This window comes from Acanthochromis polyacanthus, chromosome 11 (genome assembly GCF_021347895.1).
Source record: "Acanthochromis polyacanthus isolate Apoly-LR-REF ecotype Palm Island chromosome 11, KAUST_Apoly_ChrSc, whole genome shotgun sequence".
NCBI classification, from domain to species: Eukaryota; Metazoa; Chordata; class Actinopteri; family Pomacentridae; genus Acanthochromis; species Acanthochromis polyacanthus.
Window position 1 is genome coordinate 23,463,271 of NC_067123.1, and position 23,709 is coordinate 23,486,979.

General features: G+C 40.4%; 1 protein-coding gene and 1 long non-coding RNA gene across 6 annotated transcripts in view; one reads left to right on the forward strand and one right to left on the reverse strand.

The window, feature by feature from the left end:
• trioa (trio Rho guanine nucleotide exchange factor a) overlaps positions 1-23,709 on the forward strand; it is an 87,078-nt gene that overhangs the window by 11,157 nt on the left and 52,212 nt on the right. For all 5 annotated transcript variants that reach the window (XM_022205381.2, XM_051955030.1, XM_051955032.1 and 2 more), the window contains exon 2: positions 12,959-13,009. In XM_022205381.2, the coding sequence (XP_022061073.1) occupies positions 12,959-13,009 (51 nt within the window). The remainder of the gene's footprint in view (positions 1-12,958; positions 13,010-23,709) is intronic.
• LOC127535978 (uncharacterized) lies at positions 18,920-20,879 on the reverse strand. Its single transcript, XR_007944905.1, has 2 exons — positions 20,737-20,879; positions 18,920-20,600 (listed from the first exon to the last, which is right to left on the reverse strand). It is a non-coding gene; the product is annotated as an uncharacterized LOC127535978 (long non-coding RNA).

Here is a 23,709-nt window from a genome sequence, read left to right on the forward strand (position 1 = left end):
CAACAGCTTACTGATGAGCTGTACAAGTTTGACACTGTAAAAATATATATGTATATGATGTTTTGATAACCAGAAAGTCACAATGTTATTAATCACACAGTGAGCAGATTGCAGATCTGCTCAGAGATGCTATTAAATGTGTGGGAAAGCATACTGGCTAAGACATGTTTTAATAACAGATCTGCTTACTTAAACACACACATACACCTATATATACATACACACACATATATAAATGTGTTTGAGAGCAGAGCGGTGCTGTATGGCAGCAGTACAAGTGTCTGTTTGTGTGTGTGATGGTGTGATGCTGTCAGCTCTAACAGCATTAAGCATGTTGGAGGTGAGAGTTCATTGGATTACACACACACTGACCTAATCTAATCTGGTGTGTTTTCTCTGGGATTACTCTGTGTGTGTGTTTTTGTATGTGGGCGTAGAGCTGGAGTGAGAGAGGTAGGAAGGTAGACTGTGTTCTGCATCAGTGCACATAACTAAACACAAACAGAGAGATGGTCTGTAGCGTATTGTTTTGATTTTGTTAGTATTACCAATTCGCCAATATCAAAATACTACTTTTTTGATGCCCTACTTTAAGTTGTAAACTCTTTATACTCTTTATACCTGACTGATATATTGATGAGCCTGTTTTATCAGCTGGCAGTATTGCCCGATCAGATTTTTTTGCTGCATATGCACTGATATGGTAACTTTTTTTCATAAAACATCATGCTGAAAATGATGCTTGGGGGTGGATTTGGAAGGAGTTTGTCCAGCAGAGCGCAGTACATGTAGCAGAGAGTGGTGCGGAGTCGGGCAGTGTCTTCATGGTAAGTTGCCAACTAGTTTCTGAAACACATCAGGTGAAAAAATAATAGCAATGACAGCTATATTTTTTCTTTTTGGCAGAATTCTAACAGCTATACAAAGAATATTGAGCGAAGTATTTACCCAAAAATCCAGTACTGCTTAGGATCTACTTTAGACTTATCAAATATGAGCAAAAGTCATTATAATATTGAAAAATATTCTTGCTGAAATCCATATCAAATTCAAGTTAAAAAAACAACATGAGAGTTATGGTTTCATGGTTTCGTTCATGGGTCGGTGAATTCTTTGGAGTCCCTACTGGTTAATAACTAATTACTTTTAATAGCATGTACTGTCCTTTTAAACTGTGTTTTGTATGGACTAGACAAGCAAGATAGAATGTATTGATTTGTAAAATGTTGTCCCCAGTCTCTTTATTGTAGCTGTGGAGAAAGATACACACGTGGACAAAATTGTTAGTACCCCTCAGTTAAAGAAGGAAAAACCCACAATTCTCACTGAAATCACTTGAAACTCACAAAAGTAACAATAAATAAAAATTTATTGAAAATTAAATAATCAAAAACAGCCATTACTTTTGAATTGTTGATTAACATAATTATTTAAAAAAACAAACTAATGAAACAGGCCTGGACAAAAATGATGGTACCTCTATAAAAGATTGAAAACTATTTGACCAGAGTGACATGATTAACTCAGGTGTGTCATTTAATTGACATCACAGGTGTTTCCAAACTCATAATCAGTCAGTCTGCCTATTTAAAGGGAGACAAGTAGTCACCCTGCTGTTTGGTGAAAAGGTGTGTACCACACTGAACATGGACAACAGAAAGCGAAGGAGAGAATTGTCCCAGGACATCCGAAAAAAAATTATAGACAAACATCTTAAAGGTAAAGGCTATAAGACCATCTCTAAACAGCTTGAAGTTCCTGTGACAACAGTGGCTCATATTATTCAGAAGTTCAAGACCCACGGGACAGTAGCCAACCTCCCTGGACGTGGCCGCAAGAGGAAAATTGATGACAAATTGAAGAGACGGATCGTTGGAATTGTATCCAAAGAGCCCAGAGCAACCTCCAAAGAAATTAAAGGTGAACTCCAAGGCCAAGGTACATCAGTGTCAGATCGCACCATTCGTCGTTGTTTGAGCCAAAGTGGACTTCATGGGAGACGACCAAGGAGGACACCACTGCTGAAAAAAACTCATAAAAAAGCCAGACTGGAATTTGCAAAAATGCATGTTGACAAGCCACAAAGCTTCTGGGAGAATGTCCTTTGGACAGATGAGACCAAACTGGAGCTTTTTGGTAAGGCACATCAACTCTATGTTCATAGACTCAAAAACCAAGCATACGAAGAAAAGAACACTGTCCCTACGGTGAAACATGGAGGAGGCTCAGTAATGTTTTGGGGCTGCTTTGCTGCATCTGGCACAGGGTGTCTTGAAAGTGTGCAAGGTACGATGAAATCTGAAGACTATCAAGGCATTCTGGAGAGAAATGTGCTGCCTAGTGTCAGAAAGCTCGGTCTCAGTCGCAGGTCATGGGTCTTCCAACAGGACAACGATCCAAAACACACAGCCAAAAACACCCAAGAATGGCTGAGAGAAAAGCGTTGGACTATTCTAAAGTGGCCTTCTATGAGCCCAGATCTGAATCCCATTGAACATATATGGAAGGAGCTGAAACATGCCATTTGGAGAAGACACCCATCAAACCTGAGACAACTGGAGCTGTTTGCTCATGAGGAGTGGGCCAAAATACCTGTTGACAGCTGCAGAACGCTCATTGACAAATACAGAAATGGTTTAATTGCAGTGATTGCCTCAAAAGGTTGTGCAACAAAATATTAAGTTATGGGTACCATCATTTTTGTCCAGCCCTATTTCATTAGTTTGTTTTTTTTAAATAATTATGTTAATCAACAATTCAAAAGTGATGGCTGATTTTGATTATTTAATTTTCAATAAATTTTTATTTATTGTTACTTTTGTGAGTTTCAAGTGATTTCAGTGAGAATTGTGGGTTTTTCCTTCTTTAACTGAGGGGTACCAACAATTTTGTCCACGTGTGTATATGAGCGGTATCAACCTTGTCATCTAACTCTGGTTAATAAACTGACTGGTGATATTTCCTAAAATGTTGGAACAATCATTTCAAATCTACACTAAAATAAAATGTGGCAAAACTTTGAGTCAAATCAGAAAGTCTATCGAGCCTACCAATACGCATAGTACCATTCATAGCTACCGACTTTCTGCTTTGGCATTTCTAGTTATATCTTCCCCGCGTATTGAGATTCTGTCCCAGGCAGCAAACCAGTGTACCATGTGCAGCTTTCATGCTTAAGCAGTGGCTTGATTTAGAAGAAGCAGTAGATGCTTTAGCATTCGCACAAAAAATACATGGAGGAAAGAAAGCTTTTATTGCTTTAGGTGCATGTTTTATCGTGCTTTTTTGTGTCCAAGCTGTGTTTTCAGTCTGTCACCATGGCAACAACAGCTACCATGTCGGTCTATCTGACCCGTGTCATTTCTTTCCCAACAGGCCTATGTAAACCAGGTCTGCAAAGGCCTGTTTTTATCAGTGAGCCTTTACTGCTCACACAAACAGACACAGAGGTCGCCGCCCAGATACGGACTAGATAAGACCAAAGGCCAGCTGATAGGAGCTAATAATATATCTGAATAAAGAGGATCAAACTTAGGGAGGATCAGGATGCAATGAAAACGAAGCAGCACATGTGGTTCAAATGTAAACAAAGAAGATTGCTCATGTAGTAACATAGCTGTCAATCAGAATGCTTGTGAATCAGATCGGATAATACAAGTTATTTACAGTTGTATTTGAAGTAGGCAAGGAGAAGTTACTGAGTGGCAGTTGATCCCAGCAAGCGCTATTTTTGCCCTGTTGCATTCAAATTACTCAAAAGTGTAATATAATAATGTCAAATATAGTCTATTAGCCCATTAGCCAGGGAATTGAACTATTACTGTGTTTGTCAGATGTATGAATGAAAGAGTTATTTAAATTCCCTCTTAGGAACAACTGAAACACACATACAGTGTACACACACATATATGCATACACACACACACACACACACATGCACCCAGATATGCAAACCTCTCGCCTCTCTGTGTGTTTATAAAAAGGAGCTTGTCCCACTTTTCCCTCTCATCTGCCGTGCTCTCGTTCTGTAATTTCTCCGGCGTGATAGCTAATTGGTGTGAGCTCGGGGAAAATTTGCCGGCTTGCCGCTGTCTTCTTAAAACAAACTGGAACAAGAGAGGGAAAAGAGTCGAGGGGACAAAGAGAAAAATGGAGAGAAGATGGAGAAGAAGGATAAGACAGGAGGTACGTTGGAGGGGAGGGGAAGGGTGCAGGTTGCCGTGAAATCCCATTTGCAGATAGCTATTTTCTTTACGCATTCTTGTAAGAGGAGCATAAACAATAAGCCTTGGAGTGAGTGAATGATTATATTGTCCTGTTCGAGCGAATAAGTGAGTCTATTCAGTGCAGGTGAAAGAGGAAGGAGAGAAAGAGCTGTGAGATTCAAAGACGGAGAAAGAGAGGCAGCGAGAGAGAGCCAGCCCTTGGAAATATAATGAAGAGAAGAAGAAGTGTATATTTGAGTGCCAACCTGTGTTAAAACTGCTAAATGAAAGAGGTCACTGAAAGAACTGAATTACCTTGCAATTGATTAGGATCAGTGTGAAAGATTTGCCAAAATTGTCTGTGCTCCTATTTTTGAGAGCTGGAAGAGACAGAGTGAACCAAACTAGGACAAGTCCTGAAAGACCATTGTACTCCTTTTTCTTTGGGTCTCCCGTGCATTCTAAACTGCTGTCTCACTGTTGCCCTCCCTATCTCGCTCACTTTCTCTTTCTGTCCCCGTCTCTTCCTCTGACTACTACGCTTTACCCCCTTTCTCTCTCTTGCTAAGGGCCAGTAACCAAGAGAAATTGATCCACTGTAAACATCACAGTCAGTGGCCTTTTGTGTCTTCAAGTAAAGGCTGTGGAACGCTGAGGTCCTTGAGTTAGTCCCAGAGGTCTCCAGGTAGAATGAGGAACAGTTTAAAGCAGTGGCCTTTAGTCCTGATCTTTAGGGCAGAGCTGGGCTTTTCATCTTAGCTATCCAACAGGGACTGTTACACACCAGGGATCCCAGGTGAGGACAGATGATATAGATGGCTAGAAAAATGGCATGTTAGTGGATCATTACTGAAGAGCACAGATCTAATGAAATATTTCAAAGAATATACACAAACATCTGAGTAAATCATAGATTTAGGCTTGATTAAAGATTCAGTCTGATGTGTATTTCTGGTAAGTCGTGCACAGGCAGTGATGTATTTAATGTTCTAGCTATGTTTGGAATGAAGAGGAACTGTCTGTTTAGTTCACACTAGTTGATCCCTTCATACTTATAGGTAGAATCACCAAACAATAAGCAGGTTTAAGGAATAAAATGATTAATTACGAGTTAGACATATGAGCCTGAAGTGGCTTAAGTAATAGTGATGTTTGACTCCACTGGTATAAATCAAGTTGTTGCTTTTTACCTCGTTAACATGTCTGTGTGGTGTTTTTCATATGTTAAAAGACATCTTTAAGCTGACGTGTACTGATGACCCTCTCAGAAAGACAGATTCATAGTTGGATTACATAGGTAGTAACAGTAAGGAACCAATCCTGTCAATGTGCAGGGGGTTCTCCATGAATGTTCTTCAGCAGTGTTCTTACCTACGTATTGACTTACTGCATATGTTCTCCAGTCAAACTTCAGCTGACTCAAGAATACTCTAATAACTGCATGTCCATTTTATCTGCAGCTGTCCGTGTGTGCATTTGCAGTAAAATATAGTTATAATCAAATCTAAATCCATTTTAATTAAGGAACAGAAAAACCATTTTGAAATATGTAACTTTAATACACCGAGATGACTCTAAAAAGCTTAATTCAATGACTGGAGAAGGACTTTATAATTTGAATCAAGGTGAATGATGTTTGTAGCTAAATAAGGGTTAAACTGTGATTATCTGTGTTTTAACTGTGCCTTCACATGTGTGTAAATGTGCACATGTCCTGGGTTTCGCTGGGTAGTTGGCCATCTGCATTTTTAATGTTTCCTGTCTGCAGTATGCAAGTAAGCACATATACAGAGTGGGCCGCATGTCAGGTTTTGAAGTCGCAGCAGGCTCTAAACAAATACTTTGCAATATAATAACAGAATATTCTGGAGGATGGATAACAATGTAGTGACTTCTTAGAATTATGCTTTGGCTTTGTTGCGCCAAATTGCAAGTCCTTGATGAAGAAATTCTGGTATCTGGAAGCCGTAGTGTAGACCTGATCTATCCGATTGTGGTTGTACTTTTTAATCCTCTAAGCACACAGAAACTACACAGGCAAGTATTAGGCATAACAATACGGCTTTTTCTCTCCAAATAACCATTCCGGTAGCTCAATTGAAGATTTCAGTTTATACAACGTATAATCCAATACTAGTGCTCTCTGTTCCCCGAATGTCTTGTGGGATGTATAATGAGTAATGTATTGTGCCAAGCAGCAAAAATCCTCTCAGATGGATGATCCCTTAGGTAATGTGTTGTTGGAAGTGCTGTCCATGGCCCTTGACATTTAAATGTTTGCTACTCCCCTACAGCTATATCTACAGCCACCCTCTCCGAGACAGCTTTGACAGCAGGGTGTTGCTCATTGTTTTTGTGCCTCACACCTCACTTCTGTGAGAGTGAGCCAGACAATAGGTATTTTTAAATGAAAGGGGGTCTTTCCTATTTGTGCGTGAGTCAAACGATGAGTGTGCTTGCCGAGAACTGGAAGGCAGGGGCCCACAGAAAGGGTGGTCTTGTGTTAATGCGGGCTCAGAGTCAGAAACGGTGTGTGTCGGGACAAGAGAGAGCTGTATGTGGAAGGCAGCTCAGTTTAGGATACAGCATAGCCAGTGTTGAGCAGAAGCTGAAGTCTAGGTGAGTTCACTGTGTCTAGCTGTTGGACGGAGCAGAGTCTGGATGTTTTATGCGATTGGGCCCGTTTACAATTTTTGCTTTGTCACTTCCTCAACGGTCGTTTGATGCGTGTGTGATCTGTTTAGCTTTATCCAAACAGCTTGGCCGACGTTTCAGCGGTGGGCTTATCCTACTATGGTCTGTTAACAAAGTTGGCTCAGTGTGTGTGTGTGGCTGGATTAACCCACTGCTCCAACGGCCACATTGCAGAGGAAAAGCCTGCTCTCATGACTGCATGCGTGTCTGTATCTCTTTATGCACACATACGTCGGGCTTTATCTCCTTTTAGTCTACGCATGTTTGACTTCTGGCTCAACTACAAGTCTCATTGTTTAGATTGTGATAAGTTGTGGGCAACCACTACTGTAGTCTGGTATTACATTGTTGCACACTGTGGCTTAAGTGGACATCTTTGGCATTGCAAATATGTGAAGTATGTGGGCGTTTGGTCTTTGTCTTGCCTTCCTTTTTTCTCGTCTTTTCCCCTTCATCCCGTTTATTCTCTGTGAAGTTTTCCCAGGTACATGGCTTTAGAGAAAATTCCCTTGGGATCTTTGTGTTTCTCTCAACCGCTCAGCTCTGCTTTCCCATGCTGTCTGTGTGCGTGTGTGTGTGTTGGAGCTTTTTGTTATGTTCATGAGGCCTGTGGCGTTGGCTCTGTCTGTCGGCAAGTTTGCTCTTGTGTAGTTTTGTGTGTACTCTGCTGCTATATGTTCATTAATGGAAACTGCCACCAGCAAAGTGTTGTTAAATCATACCGTACTTACCCTAGCAGCCAGAAGGGAACCAGTTATGTGGGGAACTATTCTCTCTTTCAGAATGAATTAGCCAATAAAGGGAATAAATATGACACAGGCATATTAGTCCTTGCAGAGAATCTCTTTCTTTTCCACCTTGTTTATGCTTGGTGTCCCTTTAGCGAATAAGTACATCCTGCCATGGGGGTTTGATCTATTCAGCTGGCTCCTCTGTTTCAGTCTTACTGTCATATTTATGTCATGTGCAAAGTAGTGAGGTTATGATACCAGACATTAGCCATCAATACTACTGAATTTGCAGAATTCTCAGTACCAAATATGATATCAAATGAAATAAACAAATGCATTTCAAAGTAAGCTTTTTAATGTAATAAAAACTGCAGCACACGTAGCGTAACAGCACACATAAATGCCTGCACAATATTATTTGTTGACAAAGCTGAACAGTAATTACAGTGGCCTTTTAATGTGATAAGCTGTTCCCAACTCATATCATGAGAAAAGACCTGCAACAACTGAACTCCAGGCTCCATGTAGGTTATGAAGCTATATTCATATTATGTTCATATTATATATAAGACCGATCGACACAGAAGAATATGGCTTGCTATAAGATTTATTCTGATCCACACTGCAATTTGAAAGGTTGTGTGATTCCACCATAATGTTTTTAATTAACCACTATAAAATATAAGAAAAATATGAAGTAGTTGCTATGAACCATTGTTTCATTAGCTGAAACAAGCCAACATTAGCATTTCTGAGTCCTGTTTGCCATATGTTGTGAAATACCGTCACAATTCACAAACGGCAACAGTAACATTTCATGATGTCGGCTTTTTAATTCCATGTTGTATGAAGTTAAAACATCTGAAACTCTGTTGAAATTCTGTGCACAGATCTGGATATTGATCTCGGAGGTTCTTAGTTAAGTTTGTGGTGTTTTCTCTGTTTGATTAAATGTTTGCATTCTGGCTTTTGATCATCTGTAGCTTGTCCCTGATCAACAGACCTGTTACTGTATGCACAACCTGCCATTCCACATGTTCTTGTTATTGTGCAGAGTTTACGGAACCTACTGCATCTAGGATATCTTTGTAGAAAAACAACCGCTGTCTTGTCTTCTAAATTTTGACGTCAACTTGGTACATAAGTATCGGCTGTCTTTATGTCCCTAGTATGAATCATTCATATCAACATCCTCGTCACAATTGTAACAAGCTAACAAGGATTTCAAAATATTTGACTTAATAACATTTAGCAATGTTAAGCTAAACAAATGTAAAAAACAAAAAACAACTAATGTCTCATCAGCATGAGCCTGTTCTTAGCCAACTTTAGTCCCGGGTAAAAGATCACAGTCACGTCTTTGGTTTTAATTGAGCCAGTCGGCAACATGAAAGAGGTACCAGGCAGCACAGATGGGTCTAGCAAAACAACGCGGAGTCAGTCAGGCAAATAGAAGTTGAACCAAGCTCAACTTTTGCTGCAACTTCACAACACTTAGTAAAATGTTACATTGTCCAGTCACACACAGGCTAGTGTGCAGTCTTGATTGTTTAATATATAATGTTAATCTCGTGAATGCTGTGATAAAAGACAGTTGTAAACTCCTCTCTCTGAGGATTTTAACCCTTTACGCTTCAGTGCGTCGTAGGTGTACCACCGGCGGTACACCTACTAATTTGCATAGGAATTTCAATAATGTCCGACGACTGCAAACCCGATTATACAAACACTATACGCCGATGGAAAGCTTAGATTCTCATGAATCCGCCGGTATAAACCACTTTCAGATGTGATTACCACAGCGGGTGAGAAAAACACATTTGTCCGACAAAAACAAATATTCATCCATCCGTTCTCTATACACGGCTTCAACGCACACAGCGCGACTCACATTTCCGGGTTCATTATTACACACAGAAAAAACGATTCCACAAAAAACGGCCATAATCCAACCTTTTACATCCAGACAACACAAGCCAGTAAACTATTTTGTCCAAAACATGTCCTGAAGTCGGTATAAAATCCACGAATCGGTCGTTTTCAAGGAAATGCACCTCGCGATGTGCGTCCAATATTCCCTGTATTTTTCATAATTTTTTTCATTTAAAAATAGAATATTAGCGATTTTTTTGTACTGAAAACGGCTGGAATTGACTGAAGCTTAAAGGGTTAAACTTTTGTGCAGTGTTTGATGTCTTATGAGACTTTTATTGCATTATTCTGCAACCGGACTTCCTGGTTTGCTCCAAATAAAGCACTGCAAACCTGTCTGTTCAGGTCTGTTTTCAGTCAGAATTTAATATCTAAATGTCTGTTGTTCAAGGCAGTTATTCGAAATAGATGAATATTGTGGTATTTTAGCTGTTACACAACCGTACAGACATCTTTACTAAGAGTCTCTCTATTTTCAGTCCAGTATGACACGAACATAACAGGAGGTGGATGATTGTCCTCTGTGTAGTTGTTTTTTTGATGCAGTTTTGAAGGAAAACCGAACTGCCGATATCTTCTGCTTTAATTAAAACTCTTGTGGCCATGCTTTAAACTGTTACCTAATTGTGACTACAACTATTACTGCCAAAATATCTGTGTTCAGTAGTAAAGGTCGGACTGTAATACCAGTGCAGAAATTCACAACTCAGATGTTTGAGTGCAATCCAGACACGTAGGGTTTCCTAGTGAGAAAAAGAAATGTAGTAGCACAATTGATTTGCGTGTTTTTCTAAAGGAATACCTGGTAGTTTCTAAAACTGAGCCTCTGTATTAACGTGTGCAACTTGAGATTTTACTTTCACTTCGTTTTCCATGACTGTGTTTACATTTTGCTCTTGCTTCGATGCTGCGCTTTTGCTGAATCTGGAATGCAGAAGAAAGAAATACAGAAATTTGTGTGCATGTACTGTAGCCTGCCAAGGTATTACATCAAAATCCAACTGTGTGTCCTAGTACATGTTGGATAGTTGATGATACAGACCATATATGCAGCACAACGATTAGCTTCTCTCTGCCTCAGTGCAGTGCTACGCAAGATTGAGCAGGAAGGAGTAATCCTGAGTCAGAACAGAGGGAGCATGTGTCACTGAGTCAGCCAGTCGAGCGTCCAGCCTGTTTGCATGTTGACAACACATGACACTGACCGTGTCTTTCCCTCAGTCACAGCAGCAACCTCTTTCACACACAAGCTATAGGCCAGATCAATGGGCCGATTGTTGTATTGGCTGAGAAACCAGTCTGCCTCAGTCATGAGTTTTAGGGTGATGAGAAGATGACTCCTGCATGCACTGGTCCAGTTTAAACGGATAATTTGTTCTGTTCAGGAACATGGAAATGATCCAAAATTGCCGGTACCTTGGTTTTAATGATTAGGGACGAGCAGTGGCATCTTTCTCACAGTGTATGTGCTCACATTTCTGAAAATGAAGACTTCTGTGACTAAGTCCTTGTGGCTGCTTTGTTTTTTCGCTTTACTGAACAAGCTAATGTTGTTCATCAGCCTGACTAATGAAAAACCCTTATTGTGAAAGCCTCAGCTCTGTTTGCGCTGGACAAACATCACCCTCTTTCCCCAGTTGTTGCTGTTAAGCAATGCAGAAAATGTCTATATCCAGCATGGTTGTACATTCGATCATCAACTGCTAGGCTATCCGGTCATTTTTTGCCACGCTAGGATGGATGGCATATTATCCTGATAGGCAGCTGTTCGTTGTGGTTTGGAGTGAAATTCCTGAACATTTATCGGATGGACTGACATGAAATCTGGTACAGACATTCATGACCCCCTCATGATGTGGTATCTTCAATGATCCTCTGACTTTTCATGTAACGTTGTCATCGGGACAAAATTTAAATTAGTCGCTTTCTTTTGTTAATGACCAGCAATGACAGTCTAACCAGCCTTAGCTCTACTTCGTGTTTAACTAATGTCAGTAACCAAGCTAACTCTAACTAGACTTTACCTAAAATTGCAAGCAGGGTGAACCTTACATGTTGGAAATAATATGGTCGTATTCTGAGAAAAAGGAATTCAAATCTTGATTACCTAAAGAACACCTGCAGACACAGTGGACACAAAACTGTTGTTATTTTACTGCTTTCTAGCCTGCTTAAAATGTGTGCAACAAATTTGGCCTGCTTGCTTAACACAGCTTTAAACATCCTGATCAGAGATAGTGGTCATCACAATGGTTGTTCCCAACCTTCTTTATTAACCAAGTTTTCTTCATCAGGCTCCGTGCAACAGGGCTTGACTCTTCTCTCAAACAAAACAAACCTATCATGTGCTGCCTACTTTAGTAAGGAGGAACAGGTTGTTTTACTGGAGAGCTATAAAGCATATAAAATTTTATCAAGGTTAAAAAGCAACGTGGATCCTGCAAATGATGCAGTAGAGGATAATGTTTACTGTTGCACTCTCAATGCAGCTGCTTATTTCTAACGTGACAGCTGCATATTAGAGCCAGTAAACTTTATACATTTAAACATGAAAGTGCAATTAGGTCTGACTCTGTTCCATGATGAACGATATGTGGAGATCACTGTATTTTTTTGGGCAGATCATAGTGATCTTCAGATTGACTGAATATTCTCTGTGATAAATACCATTAGAGTGATTAATTTTCTAAGTCCAGTTCTATCAGCTGCAGTCCAGCAGACTTGACAGCAAATCAGGACCAAACATAACATATTTATGCATTTTCTACATAAATTTCCGTGATAACACAACAGTTTGCCCACTGTAACTGTTCAGTGGGTTCACTGCCATACAGCTCAAGATATAACATGTTCCCTCAGCTGAGAATCTTTATGGTTCATAAGGAGTGTAGTCAGGGAAATACATGGTGAAGGGGAGACACTTCTTAAAAATGATTTACATTCCAAACTCCCAACAATACCAAGCCCAGAGCTGCTGTGGTGATCTAGCAGGTTAAAAAGGAGCCACCTTTTCAGAACTCGACGTGGACTCTTGCAGACTTAAGGGAACTTTGACCCTCTCATGTAACACTGGCTTTAGCATGCTGACATTAGCATTGACACTGGCACAGCATTTGACTCTTTCTCTTGTTTACTTCCAGCTCATGATATGTTGACCCTGTTATTTTTGAGACTTTTATATCCGTATATACAGTGTTTTTTATGGGGATCAATAAATATTACATCATTGTAAGACAACATAGCATATAAAAAAGTTGTGCTTTAATTACTTTTTCATTTCATCCATCCGTCCTTATGATGTCATCGATATTTTGACTCGGAATACGAAGCAAAATTAGTTGTTTCTTTTTTGGTAAAGTAAGTATTTATCTTTTTTTTGTGTTTGTGTGCCTACAGATGGATCCCTCCCTAAAGAGCCAAAAGGAGATGTGTCGAGCCAGATAGCAGGTAAAACAAACATTGCACATACACAAGCCCAAACACACTCTTTGGCAGCGCTTTTTCCGTCCTCGCTATGCCTGTTTTTGTTTCTGTATGTGGTGACGGTAGAAGAGGGCTGTGCGTTTTATTGATATTGGACATAAGAGTGTCATACGCACACGTTAATCTTCTCACATCTCCTAGATTCCCCTTCCCCCCACATCTCTATCCCTCCATCTCCTCCCTCCTTTACCGCCATTACATACAATAGCCCCCAGAATGTGATTGGCATCTACATGACATCTAACGCCCGTCTCCGTAGCGACTGCTCCGTGATGAGCTGGGATGGACGCTTATACTGTCTCTTCCAATATGGTTTATTCATCCAATTTGCTATCCTCTCATCCTTAAATGTACTTTCTTTTGTTTTCTTTCCTGTCAGTTAGACTTATTCGTCCGGTTTTATTATCATAATCTCACTCAAGCCTACAAATATGGGATTTGATGGTTGGTTCCTTCATATGAGCTTTGATATCTGCCTGGCATTGTTGCCTGCCTCTGATGTGACATTTTTAGGAAACATATGACCAGTTTGATATTTAAGATTATGACTCCCCTGTGATTTAGTGGAAAGTTTTAACATTTCACAGGCTGAAGTTTCTTGTCTGATAAGGAGGGCTGTGCAAATGATTGACTTTAGTCTGCGAGTGTCAACAGTATCGGCCTTGAAAAGTCAAAAAACCCTCTAAACCTAGATATAAAGGAGGGCAGTGATTTGGCAGGTTGCTCCAAAGCCCCAGGGCCTTGATGGAGATGCTTCAGTGCCCGCAGGAAAAGTCGATGAAAGCAACATGAATGCAATTATATGTAGACAGTATTTGGCTTTGGTGCTACTGTTTGGCCTGTCTGCATGAAGCTGTCAGGGAAGTGTTTTTCTTAAGCTTCCCGGAGCTTGCCAGTTATCACTTCCTGGTTTAGAGGGGAGGGAAAGGGGGTGTGTGAGATTAAAGTCTGTCCATCTGTTGGCCTCGACTGGTCTGACTGGGCGGCTGAAGAGTGGGTAGCAAGGGGAGGGTGTGGGGTGCCGTTACGTAATAATGTTAATGCGTTTGGACCTTGACAGATGTGCTGCAGAGTGCTTTGCGTCACTGTCTCTCTTTCAACCTTTCCATCGCCATGTCTGTCTGGAAGTACCAAATGCAGACCTATTCTAATGTTGGAGAGCTGATTTTGTGTAAATCTTCAGTAATCAATGGCATCCTGCAGACTAAAAGCATCACCTCTAGATGGCGTATTCGAGCGGATTGGAATAGCTGAAGCAGAAAAAGGGTTGCAGCAGGCAGAGCTGCAAGTGGCTGTTGACAGTGAACTGCAGCAGGAGTCAGCTGCTGAAAACATGACTACACTGTTGAACAAATCACTATCTGTTGCGCGGAATCTCAGGCAGCGACAGGAGGGAAGTGTGGAAGTAAAATATGCGTTTTTCTCCTCTCTATTGCGGTAGTGTGAGCTTTTTATGGGTGAAACTTGGGGTTCCAAACGGTGCGCTTTCTCTGTCCTGTCACGGTTTGTCAGAATGGGATCAGGTGGCATTAAAAGATCCGGACGAATGAACTCTTGGCACCAATAACAAGCCGTCTTTTCTTTCTCTCTCTCTGTCTTTCTTTTCTCTGTGCTTCCCCCCTCCCCCCTCCCCCCTCCTCTCCTCCCCTGCTGTGTTTGGGTCGCTGGGGTAACCCTGGCCTGTTTCTCGCTCGGTTAGCCTACCCTGCTATTAGAGGTCTGGACGGATGGAGAGAACAGAAAGAGGCGGAGGTAAAGGAAAGATGGTTCGCTCGCTCTTTCTATCTTCCAGGCCAAAACTCAGATTTGGGGACAAAAAGAGGAAAATGGGGAAGGGCACGGAGAGTCTGAGTGGCTTGGAAACAAGCTCCCAGACTGATCTGTTCAATCGCTTATGCTGTCAACTTGGTGTTTTTAGATAATGATATACCATTTTCATCGACAGCGCCTGATTTTCAGTGCAGCATGAAATAAATGCTAAACATCTCTCATGAAAACTGCATCTTTAAGTCCATCGTCTCTCTCGGATCTATACAGACAACTCGCCTGAGAAATCATTCTAGCAATGTTTGAAGGTTGTTACTCAACAGCCTTAGGAGTGTTAGGCTGTAAAAAATGCAATCAGACTTACAGCTATCTGCCTTAAAGAGCTGGTAGTGGAGAGTAAGCGAGTTCTTGTGTCATAATGAAGAGCAGGCTTTTGTAATTGTTTTTCCCAAAACTTACAATGAATGGTTAATATTTTTTGTAGCGGCTAAACACACGGGTGCATGTCACTTAATCACTAGTTGGCCACTTGTTTGTGTATGTACAGTGACATAGGCAGTGCCAGCTGTGACCACAGTAGGTTCATTGTTATCGTGGCACAGCTGTGTCTGATCACGGAGGCCAATCAGATCAGCTCCTCTTGCTACTTCGGTGCCCAGTCAGTCAACCTGTACAGTAGCTAATCAGAAATTCTTTACTAGGACACAAAGGTGGGGCAAGAGCTCCCTGTAAGACGTAAAGTAGACTAATGGCAGTGCAGACAATGGAGGTGAATAACACAGCATTGCTGGCTGCAAATGAAAACACCAAAATGGCATAGTAGAAATAACAGAAGAAGAGGACAGAGAGTTTATGGTGTGAAACAAAGAGGGCAGACAAAAGGTTGAGGTAGATGAGAACAGTGGCAAGATAGAACAATAAATAAGGGAATGTAATGAGAATGAAACTAATGAACAATGCAGTTTTCTTTTTGTTACAAAATCGACTGCCAGATTGGAAAATGACACACTCCTCTCCCAGACTTAGCAGAACTGAAACCACAGACACATTAGCAAACAGGAGGAGCGAAGAGACAAAGGCTACTGTTTCCCCCCTTCTGTGTCATCCTTTCTAATTGTTCTTTAAACAGTAAGCTACTATATGTATATATCTTATATATATATATATATATATATATATATATATATATATACACATAGTACAAAAACAGTAGTCTGTCACGATGTTGATCATTGGGGATGAAAGTTCATTGTTTTCAAATCAGAATTGCGATTCCTAACAATGCATTTAGCCAATCGCAAAGGCTGTAATTTATGATCTGTTATGTAGTGTGTCCGACGCGTAGTTTAAACTGTTGTCATTGATTTTACAAACTCATGCCGCCCTCTTTGTGTGACAGTCGCGCTTTATGGTGTCCCATCTGGTAATGCTCCATCACATTGTTTTAAGTCTATTACACAGTAAATATTGAGCTGAAGATTGACTCACAACTAGATATTTTTAGTCATTCATCACAAATGGCCATTGTACACTGAATATGTGTTGTGCAAGGCTTGAGAGGCGTGGCACTAACCAGTCTCTTAACAGGTTTTATACAACATGAATCTGTTTGGGAGATCTTGCCTATGGCTACATTACGGACTGAACAAATATTGGCCTGCATGAATATCAGATCGGATATTTAGCATTTTTCTAATCGATTATATGTATTTTTTTATTTTTTTAGCCGCAATGTCCCACCATCGGCACTTTCTGATTGGTTTCAAATTACGAGTAATATCCTCTTAACAGTGAAGGAAAAATGGTGCATAGTTCTTTTTAAATTAAATGTAAGTAAAACATAAACACCAAAGACATTTCTCTAAAGTTATGTATTTCAGTTTGTGTTGTACATTTTGAAACAATGATTTTTATTTTAGCTACAAACACTTATCAGTTCTAAACATCAGTTATCAATCTCTTTTATTGCTAATAATCAGTATCGGTGTCATCCACCCCTGGAATGTATTTAAATCTGACTACATATTTCAGTGTTTTTCTCAGTGGTGTTGGCTTTGTAGGGCAGGAAATACCTCCCCCATGGGAAATGTAAAACATGTACTTGAATGATATCAATTTAAAATAGAAAAATGAAATGAATTCCTTTCAGAAGTTGGAAATGGTGTAGTACTGATGAGCAAAGCAAGCATGTGGTCAAACACAACTACTGTCCAGTAATTGTTTTTCCTAACCAGGATTCACAGAGTCTGTGATCATGATGTCGGTCAGGGGTCCATGTCATGGGCACACTATTCCTGTCCACTCCCTCAGCCTCAAGGAATTCCTGCCATTCCCACACATCCCTCAGCAAGGAATTTCTGGCATGCTGTGAATGTGGGAAGTCCGCAGCTATGCAGAGATGCACACACATGTGCACGGTTCTGGTTTCCCTCGACCCGTAACAGCTGGCTTAGAACTGATACGTCCCAGTCAGCTGCCGGGACGCCGTCATGAGATCGAGGCCGTATGTTGCTGTTCTTTAATCAAATGGAGAAGATGCTGCGAGTGTGGTGGTTTGTTGGCAACTTTCCCCCTCATTCCCTGAGCTGACTGTACCAGCCGTCCCATCTGTCCATGTCCGGGCAGCTGTTGCATTCTCTGTCGTTCTGACACAGAAACACACACTCCGTCCCCTCCCTGAGGTATTTGTCACAATCTCTATGGGCCAGTTTTGTAGTGGTGTTGTTGAGTAAACTGCTTTGTTGTATCAGTGAGTCTAATGCCCACTTGACCTCTCAGAGGCCCCTACAAGTCTCGAGTCTCTGAGGTGTGTGCAGAGTGTTGACATATTGTGACGCACACACATATGACCCAGTAACAGCCATGACCTGGCATGATGAGCTGACTGTGTCGTGGTAGTTTCACCAAAGGATGATGGACATTTCTGGCATTTCCCTCTCATCCCTTTCTCACCCATGGGTGTAGCCATATCAGTGATAACTGTGTTTCACACACAGGGCTAGTGTCCTGGAAAGTGTTGGGACTCAGTGTCGCTAGGAAAAGTTCATCAATGTCTATTTGAGTTGGATGGGACAGATAAGCTTTAACATTTACCTCAGCTGTTGGAGAGGAAACTCTTCTTTGGAAATTTGTGCTTGGCAATGGACATCGATTTCTCTGAATTCCTGAATTCAAACATCATCTACAAGGTAATGATAACCTCCTTAGTGGTAGCTAATGGTCTGTTGATTAAAAATAAAACACTGATTGCGTAACTCCCATTGTGTTTCCCACAGTCTGTCATTGTGTTCTGGGAAGTAAACTCTGGCTGCTCTTTGTGTCCGTTTAATTAGTGTGCCCAGCAACTTCATGTATCATGAACCTTGAGAATGAAGATAGTTATTTGGTGGACTGCATTATACCAGCAAGCATGTCTTTTATTTAATTCCAACATCTTAACAAAATGACCAAAAGATTTGTCCCACTATCATACTGTATGCCTCCATTAGGAATTTGTTTTTTTTGGAAAGTATACAATTTTAGAGGACCGTGTGGTTAAAGCCCAAATGTTAAGCTTGATTATTTCAATTAGTAGTAAGATCATAATTATTTTTACAGATACAATATCTTGATTGCACTTTCAGATTTAAATAAGTAGAGCACTACTTTCTCTTCCATGTTGTGCTACATTCCTGCTAATCTGCATTTAAACAGGATTCAAATTCCTTTTCACCTGGATTTAGTATATGTAGTAGAGGCAAAATATAAATAAGATTCTACTCAAAACACTTTACTTGCTGAACTGTCTGCCTGTCGATAAACAGTTTACAGATATCCCCAAATGCCTCATGTGTTGGCTCTGGTAAAAGCTAGCTGTGCAGCTGTGCACAGAGAAGCCTCTAGTATCCCCTCATTTACTCACTGCAGTAGCTTAGATCGATGTGTGACTTAAAATTACATTAGAAAGAATGAAATAAGACCTAAATCAGATTTACCCAAGCTGCATACAAGGGATTTTGTCTGTATTGGCTGTTTTATATGAGCAAAGCATTTTAAACATCAATATAGCAGTCAGTCATGTTCATTTCAATAAAATCGTAATTAATATTTCTTTAATTGTGCAGCCTCACTGTTTTATTCACTTGTTTGTTCCAAATGACAGCAGATTCAGGCTTGTTATACAGTTCTTTTTGCAACGCCATAAATAAAACTGTTTTATCAGGAACAGACGACGTTCATGCAGGTATTTAGAATTTTTTCATTTTCCGTGTAACCCCAAAAAAAGCAGTTCTACAGAATCACTGCTAAATCATGTAGTAATCTTTAGATCTCATATATGTCATGGTCAGAGCATCATTTTTTTCAGCAGAAATGTGCCTGTACTGGCCGAAATAATCCGTCTTTACAGTTATCCTGACCGATTTATTTGAATGCAGTTTATTATTGATTTTATCACAATAGAAACCACGATCAGGTTTCTCTCTCTGACATGATCAGATCTGTATGCCAAAGTACACCTACGCCTGCTGCATTTTATGGCCTCGTCAAGTTTAGAGTTCAGCAAAACCACGAAATCTGTAAATGAGTTATTTTATCATCATCATGGAGAGAACAGTGCCCAGTGTTTCGAAATAACAAATATCTAATTTTTCTAAAGGCGGCAGACCTTTAGGAAGCAACGACGTGCACCATAAAACTGCTGCATATCTCTTGATAATAACAAGTTAATGACAAGTCTTGCGCTGACGAGTTAATGAAGTTGTGACCTTCAGATAATGGACCCAAATTATGAGCAATCACGACTGCTCGGGGATTTCAGTGTATTCATACCAAGCACCGAAACTTTGCTAACAGCATATGCTCCATACTTACACGCAATGTACTTTTCAGTATTTATGATGTATTGTCGAGTAAATTGCTGCGTACTGATACAGTTAATGCATATGGATGTGTTAGCTGCCCGGTATTGCCACAATTTAACGCTGTTGGCAACAACGCAGGGAAGGAAAGACTGATGTGTGTTTGATGTTACATCTAAGTCCACCCTGCACTGTAAGGGTTTTCCCATCAATCCCAGGTCTCCCTCCTCATGCTAAGCAGCTTCTCAGGGTTCATAAATGCAGTGCCGGCATATTATAATTTTTGCCCCTCCTACACATTGAGGATTACCTCCAGGAACCTGCCTTTCCAAAAGACAGGCAGATTAGCAGCTCACCTAATGCCTCATGAGGTACACACCGATGCCTTGAATCTGCACTGCATGCTCGTGCTCAGTGAGACAGTCTCTGCTGGTAGCACAGTTTCTGCTTGGAAATGTTTGCTCCTGCTTTTCCATATGGACGTGTAGACAACACCAGAATGGGTGGTTTTGGTTGTCTGCAGGATTGGAATATCTCCCCTCAGGAATCTCAGGATTAGCCTCGGCTGCTGCGACTCTGCCCGCAGTGGACTGGGATCCCTTCAGCACATCGGCCCGTCAGTCTGTCATTAGCTGATGGTGGCAGTGGACTGCGTTTCTCCATCTGCAAACCGAGCCAAATCCACAGCAATTTATGGATTTTTTTCACAATTTATGGAAGGATTTTCAAGCATGGCTTGCTGGGCAACCAATCACAAGTGGCAGTTTGCCCATACTGGCTCCGCCCTCATCCAGCTGACAGGTACAATGCTGCCTGTCTGGTGGTGGGTGGATGAGTGGGTGGTGATTACAGATCTGCCATGAGGTCACATCCCTCCTTTCCTTTTTCTGCTCCTCCTCCTCGCCTGCCGTTCACCCTGATGGAGTTGACTTTCTGTTTTCTTCATAGTGCTATAAATGAAAAGGAACTAAAGCTTAGAATAGTGGAGAAACAGGTTGAAGGAAAAGAGGACTGTAAAAAAAAAAAAAGAAGAGAGGGATGAAATGAGAGTGTGTGACAGTGACTGACTGGTTGATCTATCATTACCGTCTGTCTTTTCCTCCCCCTTGTGTCTGGTTGTCCACCTGTCGTTTCCCACGCGCTCCCCCTCTGCCTTCCTCTCCCTCGTCTTGCTGACTTTCCCTCCCTCGCTCTCTAAGCCTGCTGTCCCCCTCATTCCGTCTTCCATTTCTCAGCCCAGTCATGACACAATCATGTGTCTCATTAACTCACAGTTTTGCCTGGTTCCTCATTTCTTAGTTGTGTTGGCTCATCATTTATCCAGAAGCGCCTCCTTCTCCGGTGTATGTTTCTGTGTGTGGGTGTGACCTGGCCACTCTATATTTAGCTGCTGTGCCACTTTCTCCAGTCCCAGAGCACTGCAGAGTACGGGGAAGTGATGGGTCCGTGTTGTTAAACTTAGCTTTTGTGTTTGGTGGAAGAGAACCTGTGCACAAAAACACTTCAGTGCAGGTAAACGCTTCTAAAGGACATTTGTTGTCAGTGATTCAGATGATGAACAGTGTAGAAATGTAATCATGCATCAACATTTATTCCCAAATGATGAAATGACTGACGCATTATTATCAGTACACAACTTCCCTGCACTTTTCTCGAGCTTGTTTCGAGGAAATCAGTTAAAGTCAAAGGGAATAAACAGTAGTCAGTGGAATGCTTTGAACATGACTGATTGATATCTAACCTTTTAGATAATGATAGGATTGTGACATACAGATAAATAAGCGCAGCTATACGCCTCTGTCAGAGTCAGCATGAACATATGCATGAAACCAGGCTGACTCTGGAAATGAAAAGGTTGGCGTTTAGATGAAGGGAAAGTGTGTGTGTCTGTATTGAGGTGTGTTTACAGAGGATGGTGTGTGACTTTATCCAGTGACCGTTAAATGTGACTGTACAGTAGCAAATTCACACGGCTACAAAGCACTCACTGTGCGCTCTCCGTCTACAGTCTCTCACAAACACGCAGAGGTTTTCTGCTTGTCATCTTGTCAACATTAGGTTTTTCATTGACCTTTGATTATCCTCCTGCTCAGTGGCAGCCAGCCAATCAGACAGGAGGTTTGCGGGCAACATCAAAGATTGTCTTTGCTTTAGAAGATGAATCACTCCACAGTGAAAACATGCTGACTTATCTGTTTGCGTGCATATGCTGCCATTCACCTCGATATACGCGCTCCTTTAGCATTTAGCTTCACACAGCAATGCCAAAGACATCACTGTTGTAAATAATTGGCAAAGATAAATATCATGGTAGTAATAAAGTATGAGGTAATGTTCAGGAAGCTGCGTGTATATAACTGCTGTAAAAGTAGCTTTCACATAATGTAACAGTCAATAAATTCATAAACTAACTGCATAAAAAGCTTAAGGTACCTGTAACAATTGCTTAAAGTTATTGTTTATTGAACTTTTACCCTGGCACAGCTGCCTTCTTTTGTCCACAGGTGAAGGTTATTCAGTGTACTGTTACAGAGGAGGAAAAAAAACAGAAAATACTCATATTTAAGAAGCTACAATCAAAGAATTTTCCTTTTTTTTCTTATTAAAAATCCGTAAACTGAATATTCGATTATCATAATAGTTGGAGATTCATTTATTAGTCAATAACTTATCAATCATTTGCTGTGGCTCTACCCACAGACATCATTTTGTTTCCACATGAGTGTGCATTATTCTGTCAGAAATCCAGCACACTCTTAGCGCTCTGTTGAACATGATTTGAAAGACAAATGATTAGACGTCACTGATAAGTTTATCAACAGCAGATATCTCTTGGACTGATCTGTTAAGTCACCAGTCAAGTAAAAGTGCTGAATACTAACCATGTTTCTGTAACATATTTTTTATGTGCACTTTAAAATATCTCATTTGATCCCATTACAAAAGTAAACCAGACAGAAGTTAAAAAAACAACTTCACAGAAGATTTACCTTGGCTTGAGTTAGTTTTTGACTTTTTCAAAAAGGAGTTGAAGTGTAATGAAAACATCTTTTCCAAATAGTTTCTTATGCAGCAGGCATTTAACTTGCATTACTGATCAGCTGTTTCTACTTCTGGACAACCTGAAATATGGCAAGTACCGGCTGACATGAAGGACTAATTATACCTTACCCAACTGAAAATAATTCCTGAGACCTCATCATTTTTCTGTTGTAGATGGCCAAGGCCACTGGCTTTGTTTGTTTCTTCTTCTTTGAGGTTCGTTAGCAGCTGGCAAACAAATTATTTTGCTTCTGATTTGCGACCTTTACTTATTCTACTTTTAAACCTAATCAGTTTCTGCATGATTTTTTTTTCTCCTCTCATATTTTACTGCTCTTTTTTTGCTGCTGTATAATCTCCCAACACCAGGAAAAAAGATCACTCTGCATACTGTAGTTATTTTACTTCTCACATTTTTATTTTATTTCCACACTTGAATAATATCTGCTCTGTGTAAACACGGCCTGCAGTTCAGCCCGAAGTTTTGTGATTTTGTTCCTGTGACTGTTGGTCACAGCTGTAATGGTTTTCCTGGTTGTGCTGAGGGTCCCTGAATGTTTCATGTTTTTACAGAATCTGGTTAGACCTAACAGTTTCTTTTTGGCAAATTTCAAGTCATGTAGAATGCACTATTTTAAAGATATATCACAATTTTAAGCTTACATTTTGCAAGGAAATAACGTGTTACAGATGAATAGTTCAAAGACTGTGGGAATGTAGAAAATCTATTGTCCAGTATTCACATTTAAAAAAAATTCATAGTAATTTAATTTTAAGATATGCCTTTCAAACATGCTGGTGGGTTTTTGCATTCAGACTGTTGATGAAAACCAGCCTAATTAGCTTTTCATTCATTCTTTTTGAATGTTTCAAATGTTCTTCAAATTCTCTTGCATAGAGATGTAGCTATTCACTGGTTTAAACCTCACAAATGTAGTGATTTGCTAAATATCTAATTTTTTATCACTTAAATTTAGTGATGCTTGAATTCAGTAGCTGCTTGGACAAAACAAACTA